General features: G+C 34.0%; 1 protein-coding gene across 1 annotated transcript in view; it reads left to right on the top strand.

Annotated features, from left to right (window-relative positions):
* The first annotated feature begins 279 nt into the window (after positions 1 to 279).
* Positions 280 to 24,703, top strand: part of LOC138319189 (uncharacterized) — a 43,907-nt gene continuing 19,483 nt past the window's right edge. Inside the window, exon 1 of the mRNA XM_069262164.1 lies at positions 280 to 1,341. Coding sequence (XP_069118265.1) covers positions 1,097 to 1,341 — 245 coding nt within the window. The 5' untranslated portion in view covers positions 280 to 1,096. The remainder of the gene's footprint in view (positions 1,342 to 24,703) is intronic.

Genomic DNA, 24,703 nt, shown 5'->3' with positions numbered 1-24,703 from the left:
ACACTACATTCTCTATGTGCGCCGTAGTCAATGCTTGCCTTAAACTATTTACACCAAAAAGAAAATACCACGAAAATGATGATATTAATTAGTTTCTTCGCATTCTACGTCACTTTGATTAACACCACGTAATGTTTATGACCTAACACTGTACATTACACACCTTCGGAAATCGTGTTTACGGCCAATGGAGGACAGACAGATACATTCTGTTTCCGTGCGCATGGACAAATGTGACGTTCATATCGAGTTGTAAACTGATTGATATCTGGTGGTGCTTCGCGTCCTGTGGTAGAGGCGGTATTGGAAGCCGTGCCGAGAACACAGCTACCAGCATAAGCAGATAAGACTGTGGTGTTTAGGAAAGGCGTACTCCAGGTGTAACAGTCATCATTATTTCAAGGTGATGATTTTTAATCCAGCAAGGCGCTGCTGTGAAAATACCGAGACACCCTCCAGCTGGGCTCAAAGGCAGACTTAATGTTTACCTAACAATCAACACCCATTCTTCATTATAGCGATAACCCAGACAACCAATAGATAGGAGTCCGAAACCTTCGTCAAATTCCAGAAGAAACCCTCAACTTGCAAAGACAACGGTTATTTTCTGTAGTTGTTAGAGACGTTACGTTTGTGGGTATTCCGCGTCTGTTACAGATTTGTGTTCAGTGTGATGATAGAGTTTAACACACAAGTGTGGCTATTAACTGCTTGAGTGTGGTTAAACAGTGAAAGTTAATTGACTAAGTAACATCGTTACCGTGTTAAGAGTAAATTTCTGTGTAGTTTGTGCGATAATTCTGACCACCCTGACATTTATCGATCTATCTTGTTCCCTACCGCGTACTTACTGATCCTATTGGTAGAGTTTTGCAATCTAGTCCTGTTCCGCGGAAGATTAAATATATTTGATTGGTCGTCATGCGTACTCGAACTATCTTGTAAAGAAGTGTTTGGCAAATGTTGAAGTACCGAAGGACCATAGAGATGACTATTTTGCTTACGGAGCAATGGATATGTGAAAATTGAATTCTGAATGTTTAATCTTTGGATGTTTGTGTTTCAATGATGGTAGTTGCTTAATAATTTAATCAGTATGGGGTGTATTTACGCTAAGAGAAGGAAAGAAGCATTGCGGAAGGGTTTGGATATAACTTCGAACTCTCACAGGAAGAAAACTTATCTGAAAAACACTAACCAATGTGATGGGTCTCCTCAGCAGACCAGAGGAATTACCGAACCTGCCCCGGAATTCACCGACCGTCAGAGGGAGCTAGTGGTCCAGACATGGGGTATCATACAAGAGGACATGGCCCGCGTCGGGGTCGTCATGTTTATGAAGTAAGTTCACTTTTCAACTGTTAGCGGTGCATAAAGGTTGGATTCATTCGGTAAGAACATATCTTAAATAAAATAATATGTAATGTAGGACATATGGAAATATTAAGTTTAAGACAAGATTTTTTTTAATCACTATCCCTGATATCTGAAATTTTATAAAAATGATCAATACTACTTATTTTATTTTGTTCTACTTAAACTGAAGTTACTTATCATAAGTGTGTTATTTCAACAGGCGTAGACCATAATGTGAACACTGACGTTATTTAAAATACTGTTGTTAAGTATGTTTTTTGACTACTTAAAGGGACAATTCACTCAGGCTAATTCTTTTATATAACCAAGAAGCAAAATATAGCATAAGTGTATTGTTCTACATTTCTTATGAAACACATAACGTAAAACATTGACAAATTCCACGACATTGTTAAGTATTTTAATTAATATCGTTGAAATATCAAATCGTTGATCAATACGATTAAGCAGGTACAATATGGACACTGTACCCATACCCGAGCCAAAGTCACACACATTAAACAAATGCATTACATAACCACTGAGAAGGTGATAAAATGATTTTTAGGCAAGACAATTCACCTAATAAGGAAAACACAAGTACAAAGCGATTTGAGCAGTTCTAGACAAAAGTTGCATTTCTCTACGTGAACATTTCACACACATGTCGCCACCATGGGCTTTTCAGGCATATCATAGTAAAACCGACTGATCTAATTTCCCTTAGAACTGTTTTTTTTTCGATACATGTACAAATCTTAATGTTCTCTTAGACTGAATTGACCCTTTAAGGAAAAGACACAAACGAAAAAATATTGTTCATTATGTCAAACAACATGTAAGTGTAATTACGAAAATGTAAAATCTGTACATAGAACTGACGTTTAGTTAAAAGGCCACACATAGACCCACCCTAAAGACGGATGTATCAAAAACATCGACCGTTACTTTTTTCATTTGATTCATACAGTAATGCCGTTATTCTTAGTGTGAGGTCACAAAAGATTGTTTGCCTTACACAACAGATGACACGTGTAGAATAATTCAGACCAATGCTGCCAGAATATTACACACAAAAAAAGTTCACATAATGCCGGGCCGTAATCACAAGACCTAATACACCTTACGCAGATTATCGAAACCACGTCCAAACCACCATCACTAGAAACGTAGTTGAATCTAAATAGAAAATTAAGATAAGCATTGTTGTAATGCTCACCATTCGGCCTAACGAGTTTCAGTGTTGACGAATAGATCAATAAGGGCCAATTTTGGCCCCAACATAGGTTTCCTTTATTTTGATATCATAGTTAAGTCATATTTATCTTTGTCTTTTCCACATGAAGAGTATATAATGTGAATATAACATGGAATTAATACACATAATAAATTAGCAGTTTACCATTGTTTCGCACATAGACCACGGATAAGCTCAGGTTAGAGGGATTTTAGTTAGCCTTTGGTTCTTTAGGGGGCAAAAGTTGAATATTTTATCTATTGATTGAAAATCACTTGTTATATTGGATTTCCATATATATGAACACTGCTTTTTTGAAAGAAAATTGTGTAGTTTGTATATCAAATGATAAGTTGTCAGACAAATAACATTGTATCTTACGTTCAGATGTGTATACATGAACAATGGAGAGGAGTGCCAGGTCACCCTGAGCTAGGAATTCCTTTTTAACTATAATGTTTGTAGTGAATGTTAAGTATGCCTAAATGGCCAAATTAAACAACGTGATTGACAAATTTCAAGAAGTGCTGATAGCTACACGAGATTTGTCTGGGTGTAAGTAATGATCCGGGCGATTGTACTCATGCTACCGAGAACAGATAATATAATGATATCAGATAAGTCTCTTTGCTTTTGCCAGCATTAAATGATTTGTTTTAGATATTAATGGGAGTCTATTGTGTGTATTTCTTAAGTGTAGAAAAAAGCAGGAACTGTGCATCATTGTTTCTGAATATTATGATATGTGCGTGACAAATTTTTATCGTTAAGTCTCATCTTTGAATCTTTGAAAACAAATGTACTAGTAAAATATTTATCCATGAAAACAATAAATCAAATCGACAGTAGATCTTTAAATACACTACACAAAATAGGGTAAAATCATGGCTCCACAAAATCCAGACAGGAACGATTTTGATTACGATCATTCAAATAAAATTGTTAGTATTATATGATAGTTCCTGACATTGATGCTAAGAGCAACAATTGTTGTTAATTAATAAGGAAGTCACCTGACTATTTATATAAAAGCTTCATAATTATAGAATTATAGCAGATAAATTTAGGGGATACCTGAATACAAAAATGCGAGTTCAGAAAACGTGACAACATGATAGAGTTACTCTCAAGAACTAGCGTTTGCTAACAGGAACTGCCATCCACTTGACGGTTTAAATGTAACATTCCTAAGAGGTTGCCTGTAGATAATAAAACGTTTACCAAAATAGACCTGACGATAAACAGAACCTGGTAAACAATGACAAGTACATTGATAACATCCATTGCTGTAAATACTGTACATTTTATATGTTCGACCACATGTGAGAAGAGTCTTTGACTCAATGTGCAATCGAATGAAAATAAAGTCAATTATTATTATTATTATTATTATCCACCTCCACCAATGCTACCAATAATAGTTGATCCACTCATTCAAATATCGAGCATTACAAAGTCCTGGTACGTAAATAACATATTACAGGGTTCTTTAGTTTAAGCAATATTCGGGGTTTATAGATCCAATTACACTGGTTACGGCAATCAGACTATGTCCATTAACTAAACCAAACTTGCAGACTATGCAGACATGTACATACGCTCCGTGTCATGATTGCAGAACATCCCATTAGCCTTAAACGAGAATTTCCGGTGTCATAAAACTGTTTTTGTATCGATGCCGGAACTGTTACATAGTTTCAATGGTCGACCCAATTGGTAAACAGAAAACTGACGGAGCCTTTATCAAATATTTATTTATAATTCACTTTTATCGTGGAAGACCATTAATAAATCAAATTGCTCGCATGATATGACAAATTTTGCGTCTAAAAGCGCGCTTTTGTTGTCTTTTCTATATTTAATTTGAAAATCCATTTAGAGATACCTTGGGTGGAAATACAGTGCTTTTTGATTGTCATCACGTTTCAGGCCTCATGTGGATATTTTCTCTTTTGATCATGCACCACTACAAAGGAAAAGAGATGTGATTTGGTTTTAAATATAAAACATTTTCCCGGAGGTAATGCGGATCAAATTACCATGTTCGGCCTGACATATACGTAATGGTTACGGTACCAGGTAATAGTCCTCAGGCGACCTTAAAGAATACAAGATACGCATAAATGGCTAATCTGCTTACTCGGTCTCAGAGGACCACGCTTCCAGAGGCGCCCTGAAAAAAAGTGCTATATAGATGATTTTGTCGCTGTTATCGGTGATATTGGAGAGGGCACTCAATTGATATATGCAAAAATCATTTCTTTCCAGACTTTTTAGTATTGGTTACTAGTATTTGAGAATAGATCCAGTGGAGTCATCACTTTAATTTCTAAGATATGTTGATTTTTTCAGACTTGATATCCAATTCTTTGTTTCGATAAGGACTGACAAAACAACGTGATATAATCCCATACATAGTCTGGCTTTAAATAGAGGTAAAATGACTGAGGTTAAAAAGGAACGTGAATATTCTCTAGACAAAAACGCATATTTTCAAAACGAACAAGAGTTAGAGAGATTTTCAGACACAGACAAGAATGTAATATGTAGTGATGCTGCACATGAATTACGCCCACAATAAGTCATATGTGTTTAAGGATGACTTGTCTTTGTGAAATGCTAGTTTAGAATCTTACGATACGTATGCTTGCAGGATATTATCTGCATACCGCAATTCTATTTTATTCTTAAGATATAAAACAAATTGCATGAGCCAATTCAGCTTCATCAAAGTCATGTCCAAAGTTCTAGGATAAAGCAAAGGACTAACCACTATGCTGCATAATAAATATATATCCCATTAACCTTTTGCACGAGAGACTACTTAATATAAAATGAACCCACACTTACTGCACGCGTATTGTTTAGGAGCGACTGAGGAAACATTATGATTTGACATTAAATCAAATGTCAGCATTTCGTCGGAAGCCTTTAGCTTGGGAAAGTAGGGTATCTTTTGTGTATTAATAAAATCAGTCTGAAAATCGAAAAAATAGCGTTCTTATTCCAACAACAAGAATATCACATGCAGAGAGTTAATGGCTATATCACCATGGCTCCCGGAGTCTGGATGACTTCGTGAATTATGTAATTTATTATCTTATCCATGAGTTGCATTGATAGAATGTTTTACATTCATGACATTATGATCTATTCTAATTTCATTCTAAATTTTTACTTTTCTTATGCTAAGTATTCTGTATGATTACCGATGCAAATGACAGGTATTCATCTGCATGGTATATTATTAATGACAATGTTACCATAGTAATGCTTTACGGTCTAGTGGTCATACAAATGTCATCTGCAAAGGATACATGATAGGTTTTACTCTTCTATACTGGTTTGTTTACACAATGATAGGGACAACAATTTGATGTAAAGACTTTTCAAAATATCCAATCCCTATAGTTGTGTATTCTTTCAGCTGGATATAACGATGTCCGTAGCATTTACTGCAAAACGGCCAATGCAATTATCTAAGTTTGTCTAAGTTATAAAAGAGAAGAGGGCTGCAATAAAGATCATGTGATTAAGGAGTTAAACATTCTATCATTACTTACAAATGTTTATACGCACTGTCAATACAAAACGCTTTATTCTTTGTAAAAAAACAAGCATGGCTGTCAAATGAAATAGTTTCTTTCCTTGCTCGAATCACAAAGTTATGACGAATACTAGAATGTATTGCCTCCGGCGGTATTATCCAAATATCATTATTCTACTATGCTAAGATCAGATAGAATTGCTGTATGTTAGCTTTCTCCTCTTCCAGAACAGCACCTCGTTCTAAACACCTGTCCCTGACAAGACCCAAAGTCGATTCAGAGGCGTGAAATTACCAGCATGCTTCATTTCGCCTTCAATCTATCGCCTCATTAACTATTTACTAGGAAAATTTCTACTCCTTTTACTATAGAAGAACCAGTATATAAACTACACAGGATAAGCCGACTTTAGCTCATTATATAATTAACAAGGCACACTTCGAACGTTTTATGATTTCGAACCGTTTAGATATTTTTCAGTTGTACTTCAATATTAATTCATGTGTTACCTTTCCAATGATTGTCATTAAAGCCACTTTCTAAGTATCAACATAGTCAGACAACACTTAAGTTAATCATGGATGTTTTCCTCCATAGAATGGGCGTTATGCAGAATCAAACTGCAAATCAAATCCCAGAAAGAATAACGGATTTTCTTGGGCCAGCTATACTCTTGTTTAGAACGATATCACTGAGGTTTTCTATATTTCATGATCCTGATTTAATTATAGTTTTTGTCACCTTTTCCAGTAATCATAGATACGATGCGTTCAGTGAACTCCTTGTCTAGTAGGTTGGGCTGCAGACGTAAGCGGCGACAGATCGTCTACAGACGCTGCCAAAGATTAAATTGTTGAAAGTCATTTAGTGATTCGGAGTTTTAAGTCTTTTTTACGTCTATGGAATGTCACCAGACTTGGCAGTCAATGTTTACAGATCAATTACAACTGTTATCTGACAATAAACGGTTTTGACTTTTCTCTGATAACGTATTTTATGTGTTGTTCTACAGTAATGTCAGTGTCCTTCCGGTGAATGAAACGTCATTCAGTCCCGCTAAAAAGTGACGTCACATTCACCGGGATGACGTCATTTTTACGATATCGACTAACGTGACGCTACCCAATTTGGAACGCTACCCAAAATGAAATACTTTTAAAATATGTGATACAGAATTTTCAGTTTACAATCTAAACTAACAATAACAGTCCTGAACAAAAATTAAGGTGCTGACTAATAACTGTGACAATTTTAATATGTCATTTTCTTTCCAGTTGCTTATTATCTGTATTTAAAAATGAAAATAATGAAATTTTGAAAAACTCCGGGAAACGACGTCGTGCGACAACCCTAAAAACACCATATATTTTAAAATAAGAAAAAGAAATGCTGAAAATATTTTTGAAAGACATGTGACTTGAATAAACTAAAAAATGTTTGAACTTTCTTTTAATGAATTCAGGAGGGCTGAAGTTGGTTGCGAGTTCCTAGTTCCTAGTTCCGTTTAATAAACGGAACTAGGAACCAACCCGAGTTCCGTTTAACTTAAACGGAACTAGGAACCAGACCCGAGTTCCGTTTAACTTAAACGGAACTAGGAACCAGACCCGAGTTCCGTTACTTAAACGGAACTAGGGTCTGGTTCCTAGTTCCGTTTAAGTTAAACGGAACTCGGTCTGGTTCCTAGTTCCGTTTATTAAACGGAACTAGGAACTAGGAACTCGCAACCAACTTCAGCCCTCCATGAATTCAAACATTTTTTATCATGCCTGGGCATTTATTAGTCAAACTTTATTTAGGAGGTGTTCCATTTTGGGTACTCAAACCTGCTGAAACACAGGGCTGGACCGAGCATGCTTCCAAGCTCTGTATTTATAAATATACGCACTGCTGACAAGTAAACAAATCATGAAATTAATAATAAAAGCATTTATTTGTGGAAAGTTAAGAAAAAAATCTGGATTCAACCACTAGTAAGAAATTTTTTACAATTATCTTCAAAAAGTGTTCCAATTTGGGTAGCGTCACGTTACCTCGCATGGAAGTGTCGTCTTTTGCTTCGCTCATGCCAAAGGTATGTATTGTAAAGTAATTCTTTGATGGGCAATAATAGTTTTTTGAGCATTTTCTTACTGTTTCAGTGTTATTACACATTGAATAGAAATAGATTCTACTTGTTCTGTTTGCGAATGCGCTTATAACTTATACACTGTATTTCCTACGACAGTAAAAAGGAGTCTACACTCTCATTCGGTTTAGTGAATGAATCTTTCCCTCCGCATCAAAGAAGCGTCTCGCTTCGAGCGAAACAAGTAAAAAGCTGGCAATTTGCTTCGTTCAAATGTCATAATAGTTGCAGGATAAACAAAATCCATGGTTAGTATCTTACAATACAAGTTTTATTTTGGTGCACGACACGGAAAGCCGAGATGTAACCGTCAGACGCCTGTATCTTACTACGAATCCAGCCACGGGTATCATAAACAGCCAAGCCATATTTACTAAAAACGTTCATAGAAAATACACGTAATATAGTTTATTTAATCGTGACATAGCATACAAATTATTGAAAACCAGGCGACTGAGTCACATTTCTACAATTACATTTTGAAGGAAACTGAAAAATATGTTTTTATTGCATGGAATTATCGTTAATATGTTGGTAGTACGGTGAAAATGATATCTGAAACAAGTTTATTTAACCTTTAGAGGATGTCATTGTGCCTACCCCATGTAGGTTTTGTAGGTACCTTTGAGCCGAATTTCTTGTGGTCAAATCAATAAGATGTACCATTACTGACCAAGTGTATATCTATAGCAGTAATCAATTTCTTTTTCATTATTTGTATGACTTCGGCAACACATCATTCCCAATCATCATTGTTGCTGATTTCTAATGGAGCTTTACAAACTAAAAGCACCTTTCGTGTACCAAGTAAGATATCAATAAATCACAGCTTATAAACTATAGGACGAGTATACGTTCACTTTCGTGATGATAGGGATAACGTGAATGTCGTGAAAGAGAAATAATCAACCATTTCATTCATTACATTACAAGAAGTATTCAAGGCTATAACAGTTTATTAGTAATTTTCATTCACTACCCTTCTTTGCTGCGCACTATTCTTAATGTATTTTTACAGAAAAAAAAATTGTAAATAGAAATCTGAAAAAAATGCATATCAAGAGTTTTTTTGTATTCTAAAGGTCGTATTATGATTGATTGTTAAATATATTCAGCAAAAATCTATAGAACGTTGTTTGATTTTGTTGAGATATACCAATCTTGCTACTGCCATCTACTTAATTACATGAGTGGCTCTGACACGTTTCTAAGGGTTGAGTTATAAATATATAAAGCTACCATTCTGTTTTGTTATACTTACTTTGAAACAGTATTCATATGAAAGTATCGTCAGGTTGAAACTATGTGTTTGATGCTATGAAATGTTATAATTCAAGCTAAAATATTGATAAAATATGACATGGCATTCAATTGGGGCCTCATCTTGAGGATCATGTAGCCAGGGCATTGTTTCTGTTTTAGTACTTTACTTTCAAATCAAGAATGAAACTATTCTAGGAAATCATGAATATTTTAAGATTGTTTATCTATTAAATTAAGCAATACATAAAACATAAAATGGGTTCCATTATATCCTACATAAACTAAGACAAATTGTGTTACAAAAGTTAACATTAGAGGCCGAACCGCACCGTTTACTGCTAAGCTGGTCTACTGTATTTGTGTATTGCATTATATCAACTAATATCACGATGACCATGATCAATGGAGGTGTCTCTAGAAAAGTATAGTGATTATATCACCTTTCAAAACGATACCAATAGAAGTCCCATTGTTGTAATAAAATACTTAAATGTAATTATCTATTAATTAATTACGTACGGATGGCAAATGGAATAAACATTAATGTCCATACACTTTGATCAAAAACAACCGTTTTGGGAATATTACGAAAACAATTAAATAATTTAAAACAGTTTTTCTGTATTAGATTATAGTCTCAGTAGATACGCCATTTGCTTTTTCTTTACTTGTGTTACCAGTTTTTGGACAGATACACAAACCTTCTAAATGTTTATAACTCGGGCTGACCATAAGTACATATTGATGTATTAGAACCGGTTATGTTGAAACAACAGTTTCAGTTTTGACCTTGTTTGTGATTCAGGGTTAGCCATTAGCAGGCGTCTTCAGCACAAGAGAAGTACGAATACAATTGTTTTTATCTGATGTTAGCAATCGTTTGGCTATTAATCTCCCTGGTCGCGTCTGTGAGAAGAACAGATAAGGAGTCTGTAGATGATCGGTCTAAAACAGGTTCGCATCTCCAGAATCACACCATTCCGTAGATATTTGTGTAGAAAGTACGAATCAATGAGTGACAATTTGATATTACAGAGTGAGGTTTTGCGTGTTTCTCCTCCTTGCCTCGCAGCTGTTGTATTGTTTGGTCGTCACTACCAACACGGAGGCAAATCACCACTTACTCACATCAAATTTGATAGATGTCAAGTATGTGTAGCTAATATAGCGTTTTCCGTTCAGAAGTATGGAGGTTATATATATGTATGATTATCATGATGGATTTAAAGCTTTAAGAAAATATACTGTTAGGAAAACAGGTTTTCTGTTATAAAAACACTTCTAAAGGCATTTAAAGATAAATAATGTACGGCTGTTTAAGAATTTGTGATATTTAAATGTATAATTGTACTGAGGAAAGTTTACAATATTCGGGCTGGATAGCAAAGAGAACAGTCGTTTTGGTGGCGATTTTTTTTCGCTCTGAATACATTTGAGATTTGCGGCCAAAAGAAATTACATAATATCAAAAATAAAAAAAAAATTTAAAAAAAAAACACAACACAATACGTGTTAAGGGGACAAATTAATCATTCGGTCGACTAATTACATTATGTTGTAGAGATTTCCCAACTAGTGTGCGTTGTTGATGATGTTTATCAAACTCGAATTAGTTAATTTTCACATTATGAAAAGACACGAGCTATTGGGATTGTCTGTAAAAAAAATAAAAATTAACTAACTATAGTTTCGGTAAACATGATAATTAACAGCCATGTGTTAGGGAACCTGTTTATCCCATAACTCTAATTTAAACTCTGTACAGTGCCTCTTAGACCGTGGTGGTCATTTATTTCTTGTCTACATTCAGGGAAACTGACCACAATACACTGATTCTTTATATCTATACGCCATAAAATAAATAGCGAGCCAAAATTTTGTTGGTTCATACTTTGAATAAGCATCTATCTGTTTTAAGTAAATGCAATGCAATGTAAAGAAAATGCGCTATGAAAAGTAGTGATCGGTTGAAAGCCAATCGAAATAAAGATAGGGGTTGACCAATGAGAGACGCCGTAGGGTTAAACACACTGGGTAAACTTAAACGATAACCAACTGCTAAGGAGTGTACAGTATCACATTATTCCATTGTTATTTATAGTTATCGGATGAATAGATAGATATTCGTACATAGTAAACGAAATATAGTTTTGCTGGTTTCTGTTATGAAATAATCAGTATTATATAAACGCATAAATGTTGATATTGGTGTCATAAATTAATTAATTAATGTAGATGTAAATGGTAAGCAGCTTAGGCAGAACGATGTTGATTAAGCCTTGCTGATAACATCTGACAGTTTCAGTATCTTAATTAAGATTTGAGAGACCTATGATGTACGTGTGTGACATATTTGCCCTCAGCTCGTGACTTTTGTGTACATAAATTGTCTGTGACCTAATGCAACAGGAAATTAAAACATCAACTTAGAATATAACGGTTTATACAACTTCCTTCGTAGCTTTGTGAGACAGCAGCAGTCTCGATTGGCTCAAACGTTGCGCCAGGATATGAACAACTACCGACAAGCCAGCATTAATCGAAGAACTCCTGTAATTAGTGTAGTTACCCACAACCAATGATGATTTAATCATCTTTCTTAGCAGCTGATAATGTGTTTTATCCTGACCACAAAGAGATAAAGTGTTTTTACTGTAGGACAAATGTAGACTTGACAGATCGTGACAAAACATTTTAAGAAAGCTTAGTCCAGCAGACTTTTAAGTACAATTTGATTTGATCCAAAGGATATGTAAGCCAGACAAGTTTATAGCGTTGTTTTTATTCGATGTTTAAGTGCACTGTATCATAGGTAAAGTATTCCTGGTATTTCTGATTATTTACGCTCCGGTTGTAATGTATTTATGTTATATAATTACTTACTGATCCCATTTAATCTGGTCCCAAAGCTTTCGAGATTTTGAGCGAAATGTACCACTGATATTAAGTAATCACACGGTTCTACAGAATCAGCTCTTAAGACATGCATGCAAAGCTTACATAAATAACTTATTGAGACAGACTTTTCTGATACCTAAGGCAAATGGGTGTTTTAGAGGAGAGTCTACTATCAAGGAAGTATACTGATACAATTATAATATGGATGAAATTTAATCTTAATATAGTGCCCTAGTCGTACACTTTTCTTCTTTCTTCCGCTCGCTTACAGACCTTTCTGATATATCCGTCAGATCAATATGTGTTACTTATAGTGGATATGATCTTTACCATATGAAATAGATAATTCCAAATGGCTGCAGTCAATACATTGTGCTGGTTTCGTTTATTAAATTGAACTGTACATGGTACCCAAATTATACCACAACAAATTATTGCCGCGTTGTTCATTTATTGCTGCCAGATTCCCCTTTGGCAGCGCACAGACCAATCACGATTCCATAATTAAGGTGACTTATGGGATCAAACATCCGCTAATGGTTTTAGGTTATCCACAATTTATTCTGACAATTCAGCGTTACAACAAAATAAATAATTAAGATTTATATTTTCCCTTTTAAGTCACGTAATAACTAAATGTGATCCTCATAGTATTCAATCGCGTTCAAAATACATTATAAGTATTAGTCCAAGAAAATCAAGTTTCGAATTTATACGAGAACTGATCAAGGTCGTTGATGTGTGTATTGAATCAATGTGTGAAGGACAGATTTTAATGATTTTAGTACGCCAATTTAAATAAGACATAATCAGTCAATGCACGGCAATAATGATATCCTCATCGTTAGTAAGTATTCTAACCAACACGGACAACTTGTGTGATTTGTAACGTTTGTAATCAATTGTTTATTGTATTATACAAAACCAGAAACGCTTTACGGAATTATAATAAAAATCGATCAATAATTCAAATAAAGAGTTATCGTATGCCAGCGAGAGAAGACTTCATTTTACGAAGATCCAGTTAACGTTTTATTTCTAAATTAGTTCTCTGTAACTACAATGTATGTCTGTCGGGGCATTGTCATGTGCAGATTTCAGGAACAGATTTTTTTTTTTTTTTTTTTTAATCATACTTGAAGTTTCATGAGATAATGGTTATGAATAATACCGCAAGTATTTATTGCCATGTTTCCTTAATCGAATAGTTATACGATATCATATGAATTATCAAATAGCAATGTACCATGTAAACGCACCGTGTAATTGAACTTAAATTAAAATTTCATCTTCCAAATACATGTAAGATGCGGAAACATTTTGGTTTAAAATTATTACAAGTTAATCTCAGTCCCTAAGGCTTACGCTAGAATCCTTAGTTTAATTACTTCACATATAATTTGATATATTAATTTCATCAAATATATTTGGCAAACATGTTTACAACACTTAATAAGCCAGCGTCTTAATATAACCCAACCTTTAATAAATAATGTTATGGTTGTAGTAAAACTGACGCGATCTTTTAAAGGAAGTTATTAAAAAAGCAACAGTGAATCGGATGTTATATAATGAATAACAGCAAAGCGATCTTTGGTTTGTGTGGTCATGCAATGCTTATGCCATGCTATATTGATATAGAAACTTAGCACAATCAATGTTCCATGTATCGATACAACTGATTTAATTCTTCTAGAACCAGTTGTAATCTTACGAAAGGTTTAATATGGGTGCAGAAAGTTCATTACAAATTCAACTTACGTCCCAAGGATCTATCTATAAGTCTACATGTACTTCACTGGTATTTAAAGACAAGGTTTGAACCTGGGTATTAAATATAAAACGAAGATATAACCATAATCATATTGATATTTGAACTTTATTCATATCGAATAGCAGCATGCAGATGTAGAATAGAAATACCGGTACTTTTGAACCTTATTAGGCATCGTATATGCGTAATATGAACCCTGACATTTGTGCTTTTATTTAAAGGATTTTAATTAACGGGATATAACATCAAAGATCTAAGTACACATACAGGAAGCTTTTCCTATCCTTTATGTAGACGAAGATAGCGCTTTCTTCTAACACTATAATAGACATCTGCACTTGGGTAATTATTTGAGCCATAAAAAGTACAAAGAATACTCCCGAAATGCGCCAATGTTGTTGACGTTTGGAAGGAAACGTGCGGATTTAAGCTTTTCCTACTGTGTGAATAATGTGGACAAGAGAAACGGAAATCAGGTTCTTGAACTCCGCGTTCGGAATAAATACTAGTCGTGTTGTAAAAGACAGATATGCTGTGTTTAAAAGAGCATCATGATCTTAGTGTCCGTGATCCTTCACGTAAAATAATTTCAATTTGCCGATGTCAATAACACTCAGTATACATACCGTTGTACAAACTGGACTACTAATTGGCTGAATAGAGGTTTGCCGTTTGTGAGTGAAAGTCAAGTACGCCTGAACGCATAGCACAATTAATTCTGTCTGAATAGGAATAAGATTTGTGTCTCAAACATGGCGTGGGTTTGATTTAAGTCTTTCCAATCATTTACACGGCCAAGTTCACTTATCACTAGGCCCGAGATGGATCTCGAGCTGAACAGTTATATACTTGACCTGCTTTGACGTGCTATGGATTCGTGTATCTAAGGCTGTGTACGTTTTCTATTTGAAACCATAAGGGACATTTAGGAAGACATCTACAAACCTTACAGGGCGCTAATGGACGAATGAGAAGAACTTACGTATACTAAGAGCTGAATGACGTGTAGTTAATCGTTAAGACGCCTAGTGGGACAACTGGCAGGGATCTTGGGATACATCATGTTGAAGGCAACCTTCACTTTGGAACGACTTGCCTCCATGAAATCTTACGGACGCTTTTTGACACTAAAATTTGTTTTCGTTTTCCTGAAGTCATTCCAATCGTCATGTCAAGTGACAGCGATCTCTCTTGGTATTCTGCCTTTTCATACATATTTTAGATAAATGACAAAGTACCTAAATATATTAATTGGATGTATCGCTGTGTGAGCTTTGTGTAATTGCACCAGTTGCACCGGAAACAAACCGCATAGTGACAATAGTATAACTCTGGGGGGCGCTATAGAATTCATGTTTAGTCACGTGTGTCAGTACACTTCACCATATACCTATACCATGGTGATACAGTATTAAAACCCTACACATATATCATATTATTAATGGTCGCAATGTTATTGGGAAACTGAAACACAAGAATGATTGATGAAACAGTAGGATATTAGGGTTTGTATGCGACAATAAAGTGTTATAGCTGGCAAGCAGAAATTGCTAAAGCTCTACTCACTAAACCATCCACTGACTCCGTCCTATAGACAGACTATAAAGACATGGGGGTTAACGAACACACGATTAGTTACATGTAACAACCCAACAATGATATCATAAAGGAAGAAGAAATAAATGTGAAATCACTAAAACACTTTGTTAATAGTTCAACCGTATCGACATACATCAAAGTAAATTAATGACAAAACATGGGCTTATTGTTGAAATATACCGTGCAACAATTGCAATAACAAAAAAATGTGAGATTTGCAAAGTTTTGCATCTAAACAATTAAAGATGTTCCACCTCCGACGAATGGTATTTTTTTCTCTATCAAAACAAGAGCAGGCGAATTAGTTATTTCTTCGGTTACAACAGTTTCTTAATTCCCCAGCATCACCATTGAAAAGTTTGAACTCCTTATTTGAATACAAGATAAGAATATATAAAAACTAATTATTGCATCCCGGAAAAAGTTCATGGCACTATCCCGATAAAGTATTAGGTACTGATTGTGCATGCACTACAAGGTGTTTTTTTCTGTATGCATTTTTGTGTTAGTTAGACAAATGTAAACACCATTTTAGATCAGTTATTGTTCAAATGATGGGTATCGTTTACACTCTGTTGGCGGTAGAACATCTTTAATCATGTTAATGTTAATTAAAATCGACTAAATGATTCGTACAAAGTATTCATATCAGGTATTTACAGACTCGTCAAATTACAATTAAATCTAGGATTCCAAGTGATCCATGACTATTCTCGTTTTCCATTACGTATAAGCGAACAGATTGTAATGCTTTTCAATGTTTTCGTTTAAGTCATTAGAATACTTACCCTGCCTGTAAAGCAAGACAAACTATATGACTAGACATAGCAAGTGGAGTCCAATAGGTTGGTAAGATTGAAGTGGAAAGAATAGACTTGTTATCATGCATGTATAGTTGGCGATAGATCGATGCATCTCCCAACTAAGATTACATAATGAAACTTGAGTAGCGGTGTAAGATTACACGTATCAGCACCATAACGTAACATTTAGGTGAGGATTACATACCTTGGACGGTCCTCTGATTTACAAGTTATCTTTTACTGTGTCTACGACATACAGTCATTCAGACAAACACATAGCCCACATTGTAACCTAGTTTCGTATTCCGTAATGGGATCGAAATGTTGAATTTAGCACACAACGTCAGTAATTATCCTCACATATCTGAGACCTACATTCGGAAAACGAAAACATTCATATATCGCATCGTCTTATTTTAACGAAACAAAATTTTCGTGATTTTGACTGAAATAAGAATATTAAACTTTACGAATTTTGCGATTTGATTGTTATACAAATAAACATAATTAATTACTGGGCTCTAGTAGTTTTCACCCGAGTGAAAACATTTCATATTTTCACCCAATACAGACCAATCAAAACACATTTTCATTTGTTTGTTTTATGATACTTTTCTTCATAATTTGCGTGCCATGTGTGGAACTAAATTAGTAAGGGAATGATTAAAGAGAGTGAGTGAATATGTATGGGTCAGATTGAAACAGTAGTATTGATCAACTAGTATTGATCAGTAGGCCTCTAGACCTAGGACAGAGATATTAAATATAATAAATACAATATTCCTTGTTGTATACACACTCACAACAAATATACAAGTTTTAAACCCATTCAATGAAATAAAACTGTCAATGTATTCACAAGGTTACAAAGAAAATATATTAAAAAGGGAAAATAGAATTTAATAAAGTTTGAATGAATATCCTATGTATGGTATATTACATGAGTACAGTGTTGATGAGCGACACTTTACTATATGATCAGTATCAGTATGATAATATCCTATGTATGGTATATTACATGAGTGTAGTGTTGATGAGCGACACTTTACTCTATGATCAGTATCAGTATGATAATATCCTATGTATGGTATATTACATGAGTACAGTGTTGATGAGCGACACTTTACTATATGATCAGTATCAGTATGATAATATCCTATGTATGGTATATTACATGAGTACAGTGTTGATGAGCGACACTTTACTATATGATCAGTATCAGTATGATAATATCCTATGTATGGTATATTACATGAGTACAGTGTTGATGAGCGACACTTTACTATATGATCAGTATCAGTATGATAATATCCTATGTGTGGTATATTACATGTGTATAGTGTTGATGAGCGACACTTTACTATATGATCAGTATCAGTATGATAATATCCTATGTATGGTATATTACATGAGTACAGTGTTGATGAGCGACACTTTACTATATGATCAGTATCAGTATGATAATATCCTATGTATGGTATATTACATGAGTACAGTGTTGATGAGCGACACTTTACTATATGATCAGTATCAGTATGATAATATCCTATGTATGGTATATTACATGAGTACAGTGTTGATGAGCGACACTTTACTATATGATCAGTATCAGTATGATAATATCCTATGTATGGTATATTACATGAGTGTAGTGTTGATGAGCGACACTTTACTCTATGATCAGTATCAGTATGATAATATCCTATGTATGGTATATTACATGAGTGTAGTGTTGATGAGCGACACTTTACTATATGATCAGTATCAGTATGATAATATCCTATGTATGGTATATTACATGAGTACAGTGTTGATGAGCGACACTTTACTATATGATCAGTATCAGTATGATAATATCCTATGTATGGTATATTACATGAGTACAGTGTTGATGAGCGACACTTTACTATATGATCAGTATCAGTATGATAATATCCTATGTATGGTATATTACATGAGTACAGTGTTGATGAGCGACACTTTACTATATGATCAGTATCAGTATGATAATATCCTATGTATGGTATATTACATGAGTACAGTGTTGATGAGCGACACTTTACTATATGATCAGTATCAGTATGATAATATCCTATGTGTGGTATATTACATGAGTACAGTGTTGATGAGCGACACTTTACTATATGATCAGTATCAGTATGATAATATCCTATGTATGGTATATTACATGAGTACAGTGTTGATGAGCGACACTTTACTATATGATCAGTCAGTATCAGTATGATAATATCCTATGTATGGTATATTACATGAGTACAGTGTTGATGAGCGACACTTTACTATATGATCAGTATCAGTATGATAATATCCTATGTATGGTATATTACATGAGTACAGTGTTGATGAGCGACACTTTACTATATGATCAGTATCGGTATGATAATATCCTATGTATGGTATATTACATGAGTACAGTGTTGATGAGCGACACTTTACTATATGATCAGTATCAGTATGATAATATCCTATGTATGGTATATTACATGAGTACAGTGTTGATGAGCGACACTTTACTATATGATCAGTATCAGTATGATAATATCCTATGTATGGTATATTACATGAGTACAGTGTTGATGAGCGACACTTTACTATATGATCAGTATCAGTATGATAATATCCTATGTATGGTATATTACATGAGTACAGTGTTGATGAGCGACACTTTACTATATGATCAGTATCAGTATGATAATATCCTATGTATGGTATATTACATGAGTACAGTGTTGATGAGCGACACTTTACTATATGATCAGTATCAGTATGATAATATCCTATGTATGGTATATTACATGAGTACAGTGTTGATGAGCGACACTTTACTATATGATCAGTATCAGTATGATAATATCCTATGTATGGTATATTACATGAGTACAGTGTTGATGAGCGACACTTTACTATATGATCAGTATCAGTATGATAATATCCTATGTATGGTATATTACATGAGTACAGTGTTGATGAGCGACACTTTACTATATGATCAGTATCAGTATGATAATATCCTATGTATGGTATATTACATGAGTACAGTGTTGATGAGCGACACTTTACTATATGATCAGTATCAGTATATAATATCCTATGTATGGTATATTACATGAGTACAGTGTTGATGAGCGACACTTTACTATATGATCAGTATCAGTATGATAATATCCTATGTATGGTATATTACATGAGTACAGTGTTGATGAGCGACACTTTACTCTATGATCAGTATCAGTATGATAATATCCTATGTATGGTATATTACATGAGTACAGTGTTGATGAGCGACACTTTACTATATGATCAGTATCAGTATGATAATATCCTATGTATGGTATATTACATGAGTACAGTGTTGATGAGCGACACTTTACTATATGATCAGTATCAGTATGATAATATCCTATGTATGGTATATTACATGAGTACAGTGTTGATGAGCGACACTTTACTATATGATCAGTATCAGTATGATAATATCCTATGTATGGTATATTACATGAGTACAGTGTTGATGAGCGACACTTTACTATATGATCAGTATCAGTATGATAATATCCTATGTATGGTATATTACATGAGTACAGTGTTGATGAGCGACACTTTACTATATGATCAGTATCAGTATGATAATATCCTATGTATGGTATATTACATGAGTACAGTGTTGATGAGCGACACTTTACTATATGATCAGTATCAGTATGATAATATCGTATGTATGGTATATTACATGAGTACAGTGTTGATGAGCGACACTTTACTATATGATCAGTATCAGTATGATAATATCCTATGTATGGTATATTACATGAGTACAGTGTTGATGAGCGACACTTTACTATATGATCAGTATCAGTATGATAATATCCTATGTATGGTATATTACATGAGTACAGTGTTGATGAGCGACACTTTACTATATGATCAGTATCAGTATGATAATATCCTATGTATGGTATATTACATGAGTACAGTGTTGATGAGCGACACTTTACTATATGATCAGTATCAGTATGATAATATCCTATGTATGGTATATTACATGAGTACAGTGTTGATGAGCGACACTTTACTATATGATCAGTATCAGTATGATAATATCCTATGTATGGTATATTACATGAGTACAGTGTTGATGAGCGACACTTTACTATATGATCAGTATCAGTATGATAATATCCTATGTATGGTATATTACATGAGTACAGTGTTGATGAGCGACACTTTACTATATGATCAGTATCAGTATGATAATATCCTATGTATGGTATATTACATGAGTACAGTGTTGATGAGCGACACTTTACTATATGATCAGTATCAGTATGATAATATCCTATGTATGGTATATTACATGAGTACAGTGTTGATGAGCGACACTTTACTATATGATCAGTATCAGTATGATAATATCCTATGTGTGGTATATTACATGAGTACAGTGTTGATGAGCGACACTTTACTATATGATCAGTATCAGTATGATAATATCCTATGTATGGTATATTACATGAGTACAGTGTTGATGAGCGACACTTTACTCTATGATCAGTATCAGTATGATAATATCCTATGTATGGTATATTACATGAGTACAGTGTTGATGAGCGACACTTTACTATATGATCAGTATCAGTATGATAATATCCTATGTATGGTATATTACATGAGTACAGTGTTGATGAGCGACACTTTACTATATGATCAGTATCAGTATGATAATATCCTATGTATGGTATATTACATGAGTACAGTGTTGATGAGCGACACTTTACTATATGATCAGTATCAGTATGATAATATCCTATGTATGGTATATTACATGAGTACAGTGTTGATGAGCGACACTTTACTATATGATCAGTATCAGTATGATAATATCCTATGTATGGTATATTACATGAGTACAGTGTTGATGAGCGACACTTTACTATATGATCAGTATCAGTATGATAATATCCTATGTATGGTATATTACATGAGTACAGTGTTGATGAGCGACACTTTACTATATGATCAGTATCAGTATGATAATATCCTATGTATGGTATATTACATGAGTACAGTGTTGATGAGCGACACTTTACTATATGATCAGTATCAGTATGATAATATCCTATGTATGGTATATTACATGAGTACAGTGTTGATGAGCGACACTTTACTATATGATCAGTATCAGTATGATAATATCCTATGTATGGTATATTACATGAGTACAGTGTTGATGAGCGACACTTTACTATATGATCAGTATCAGTATGATAATATCCTATGTATGGTATATTACATGAGTACAGTGTTGATGAGCGACACTTTACTATATGATCAGTATCAGTATGATAATATCCTATGTATGGTATATTACATGAGTACAGTGTTGATGAGCGACACTTTACTATATGATCAGTATCAGTATGATAATATCCTATGTATGGTATATTACATGAGTACAGTGTTGATGAGCGACACTTTACTATATGATCAGTATCAGTATGATAATATCCTATGTATGGTATATTACATGAGTACAGTGTTGATGAGCGACACTTTACTATATGATCAGTATCAGTATGATAATATCCTATGTATGGTATATTACATGAGTACAGTGTTGATGAGCGACACTTTACTATATGATCAGTATCAGTATGATAATATCCTATGTATGGTATATTACATGAGTACAGTGTTGATGAGCGACACTTTACTATATGATCAGTATCAGTATGATAATATCCTATGTATGGTATATTACATGAGTACAGTGTTGATGAGCGACACTTTACTATATGATCAGTATCAGTATGATAATATCCTATGTATGGTATATTACATGAGTGTAGTGTTGATGAGCGACACTTTACTATATGATCAGTATCGGTATGATAATATCCTATGTATGGTATATTACATGAGTACAGTGTTGATGAGCGACACTTTACTCTATGATCAGTATCGGTATGATAATATCCTATGTATGGTATATTACATGAGTACAGTGTTGATGAGCGACACTTTACTATATGATCAGTATCAGTATGATAATATCCTATGTATGGTATATTACATGAGTACAGTGTTGATGAGCGACACTTTACTATATGATCAGTATCAGTATGATAATATCCTATGTATGGTATATTACATGAGTACAGTGTTGATGAGCGACACTTTACTATATGATCAGTATCAGTATGATAATATCCTATGTATGGTATATTACATGAGTACAGTGTTGATGAGCGACACTTTACTCTATGATCAGTATCAGTATGATAATATCCTATGTATGGTATATTACATGAGTACAGTGTTGATGAGCGACACTTTACTATATGATCAGTATCAGTATGATAATATCCTATGTATGGTATATTACATGAGTACAGTGTTGATGAGCGACACTTTACTCTATGATCAGTATCAGTATGATAATATCCTATGTATGGTATATTACATGAGTACAGTGTTGATGAGCGGACACTTTACTATATGATCAGTATCAGTATGATAATATCCTATGTATGGTATATTACATGAGTACAGTGTTGATGAGCGACACTTTACTATATGATCAGTATCAGTATGATAATATCCTATGTATGGTATATTACATGAGTACAGTGTTGATGAGCGACACTTTACTATATGATCAGTATCAGTATGATAATATCCTATGTATGGTATATTACATGAGTACAGTGTTGATGAGCGACACTTTACTATATGATCAGTATCAGTATGATAATATCCTATGTATGGTATATTACATGAGTACAGTGTTGATGAGCGACACTTTACTATATGATCAGTATCAGTATGATAATATCCTATGTATGGTATATTACATGAGTACAGTGTTGATGAGCGACACTTTACTATATGATCAGTATCAGTATGATAATATCCTATGTATGGTATATTACATGAGTACAGTGTTGATGAGCGACACTTTACTATATGATCAGTATCAGTATGATAATATCCTATGTATGGTATATTACATGAGTACTGTGTTGATGAGCGACACTTTACTCTATGATCAGTATCAGTATGATAATATCCTATGTATGGTATATTACATGAGTACAGTGTTGATGAGCGACACTTTACTATATGATCAGTATCAGTATGATAATATCCTATGTATGGTATATTACATGAGTACAGTGTTGATGAGCGACACTTTACTATATGATCAGTATCAGTATGATAATATCCTATGTATGGTATATTACATGAGTACAGTGTTGATGAGCGACACTTTACTATATGATCAGTATCAGTATGATAATATCCTATGTATGGTATATTACATGAGTACAGTGTTGATGAGCGACACTTTACTATATGATCAGTATCAGTATGATAATATCCTATGTATGGTATATTACATGAGTACAGTGTTGATGAGCGACACTTTACTATATGATCAGTATCAGTATGATAATATCCTATGTATGGTATATTACATGAGTACAGTGTTGATGAGCGACACTTTACTATATGATCAGTATCAGTATGATAATATCCTATGTATGGTATATTACATGAGTACAGTGTTGATGAGCGACACTTTACTATATGATCAGTATCAGTATGATAATATCCTATGTATGGTATATTACATGAGTACAGTGTTGATGAGCGACACTTTACTATATGATCAGTATCAGTATGATAATATCCTATGTATGGTATATTACATGAGTACAGTGTTGATGAGCGACACTTTACTATATGATCAGTATCAGTATGATAATATCCTATGTATGGTATATTACATGAGTACAGTGTTGATGAGCGACACTTTACTATATGATCAGTATCAGTATGATAATATCCTATGTATGGTATATTACATGAGTACAGTGTTGATGAGCGACACTTTACTATATGATCAGTATCAGTATGATAATATCCTATGTATGGTATATTACATGAGTACAGTGTTGATGAGCGACACTTTACTATATGATCAGTATCAGTATGATAATATCCTATGTATGGTATATTACATGAGTACAGTGTTGATGAGCGACACTTTACTATATGATCAGTATCAGTATGATA

This window comes from Argopecten irradians, chromosome 3 (genome assembly GCF_041381155.1).
Source record: "Argopecten irradians isolate NY chromosome 3, Ai_NY, whole genome shotgun sequence".
Taxonomy (NCBI): domain Eukaryota; kingdom Metazoa; phylum Mollusca; class Bivalvia; order Pectinida; family Pectinidae; genus Argopecten; species Argopecten irradians.
This window is presented reverse-complemented; position numbering and strand designations above follow the sequence as displayed.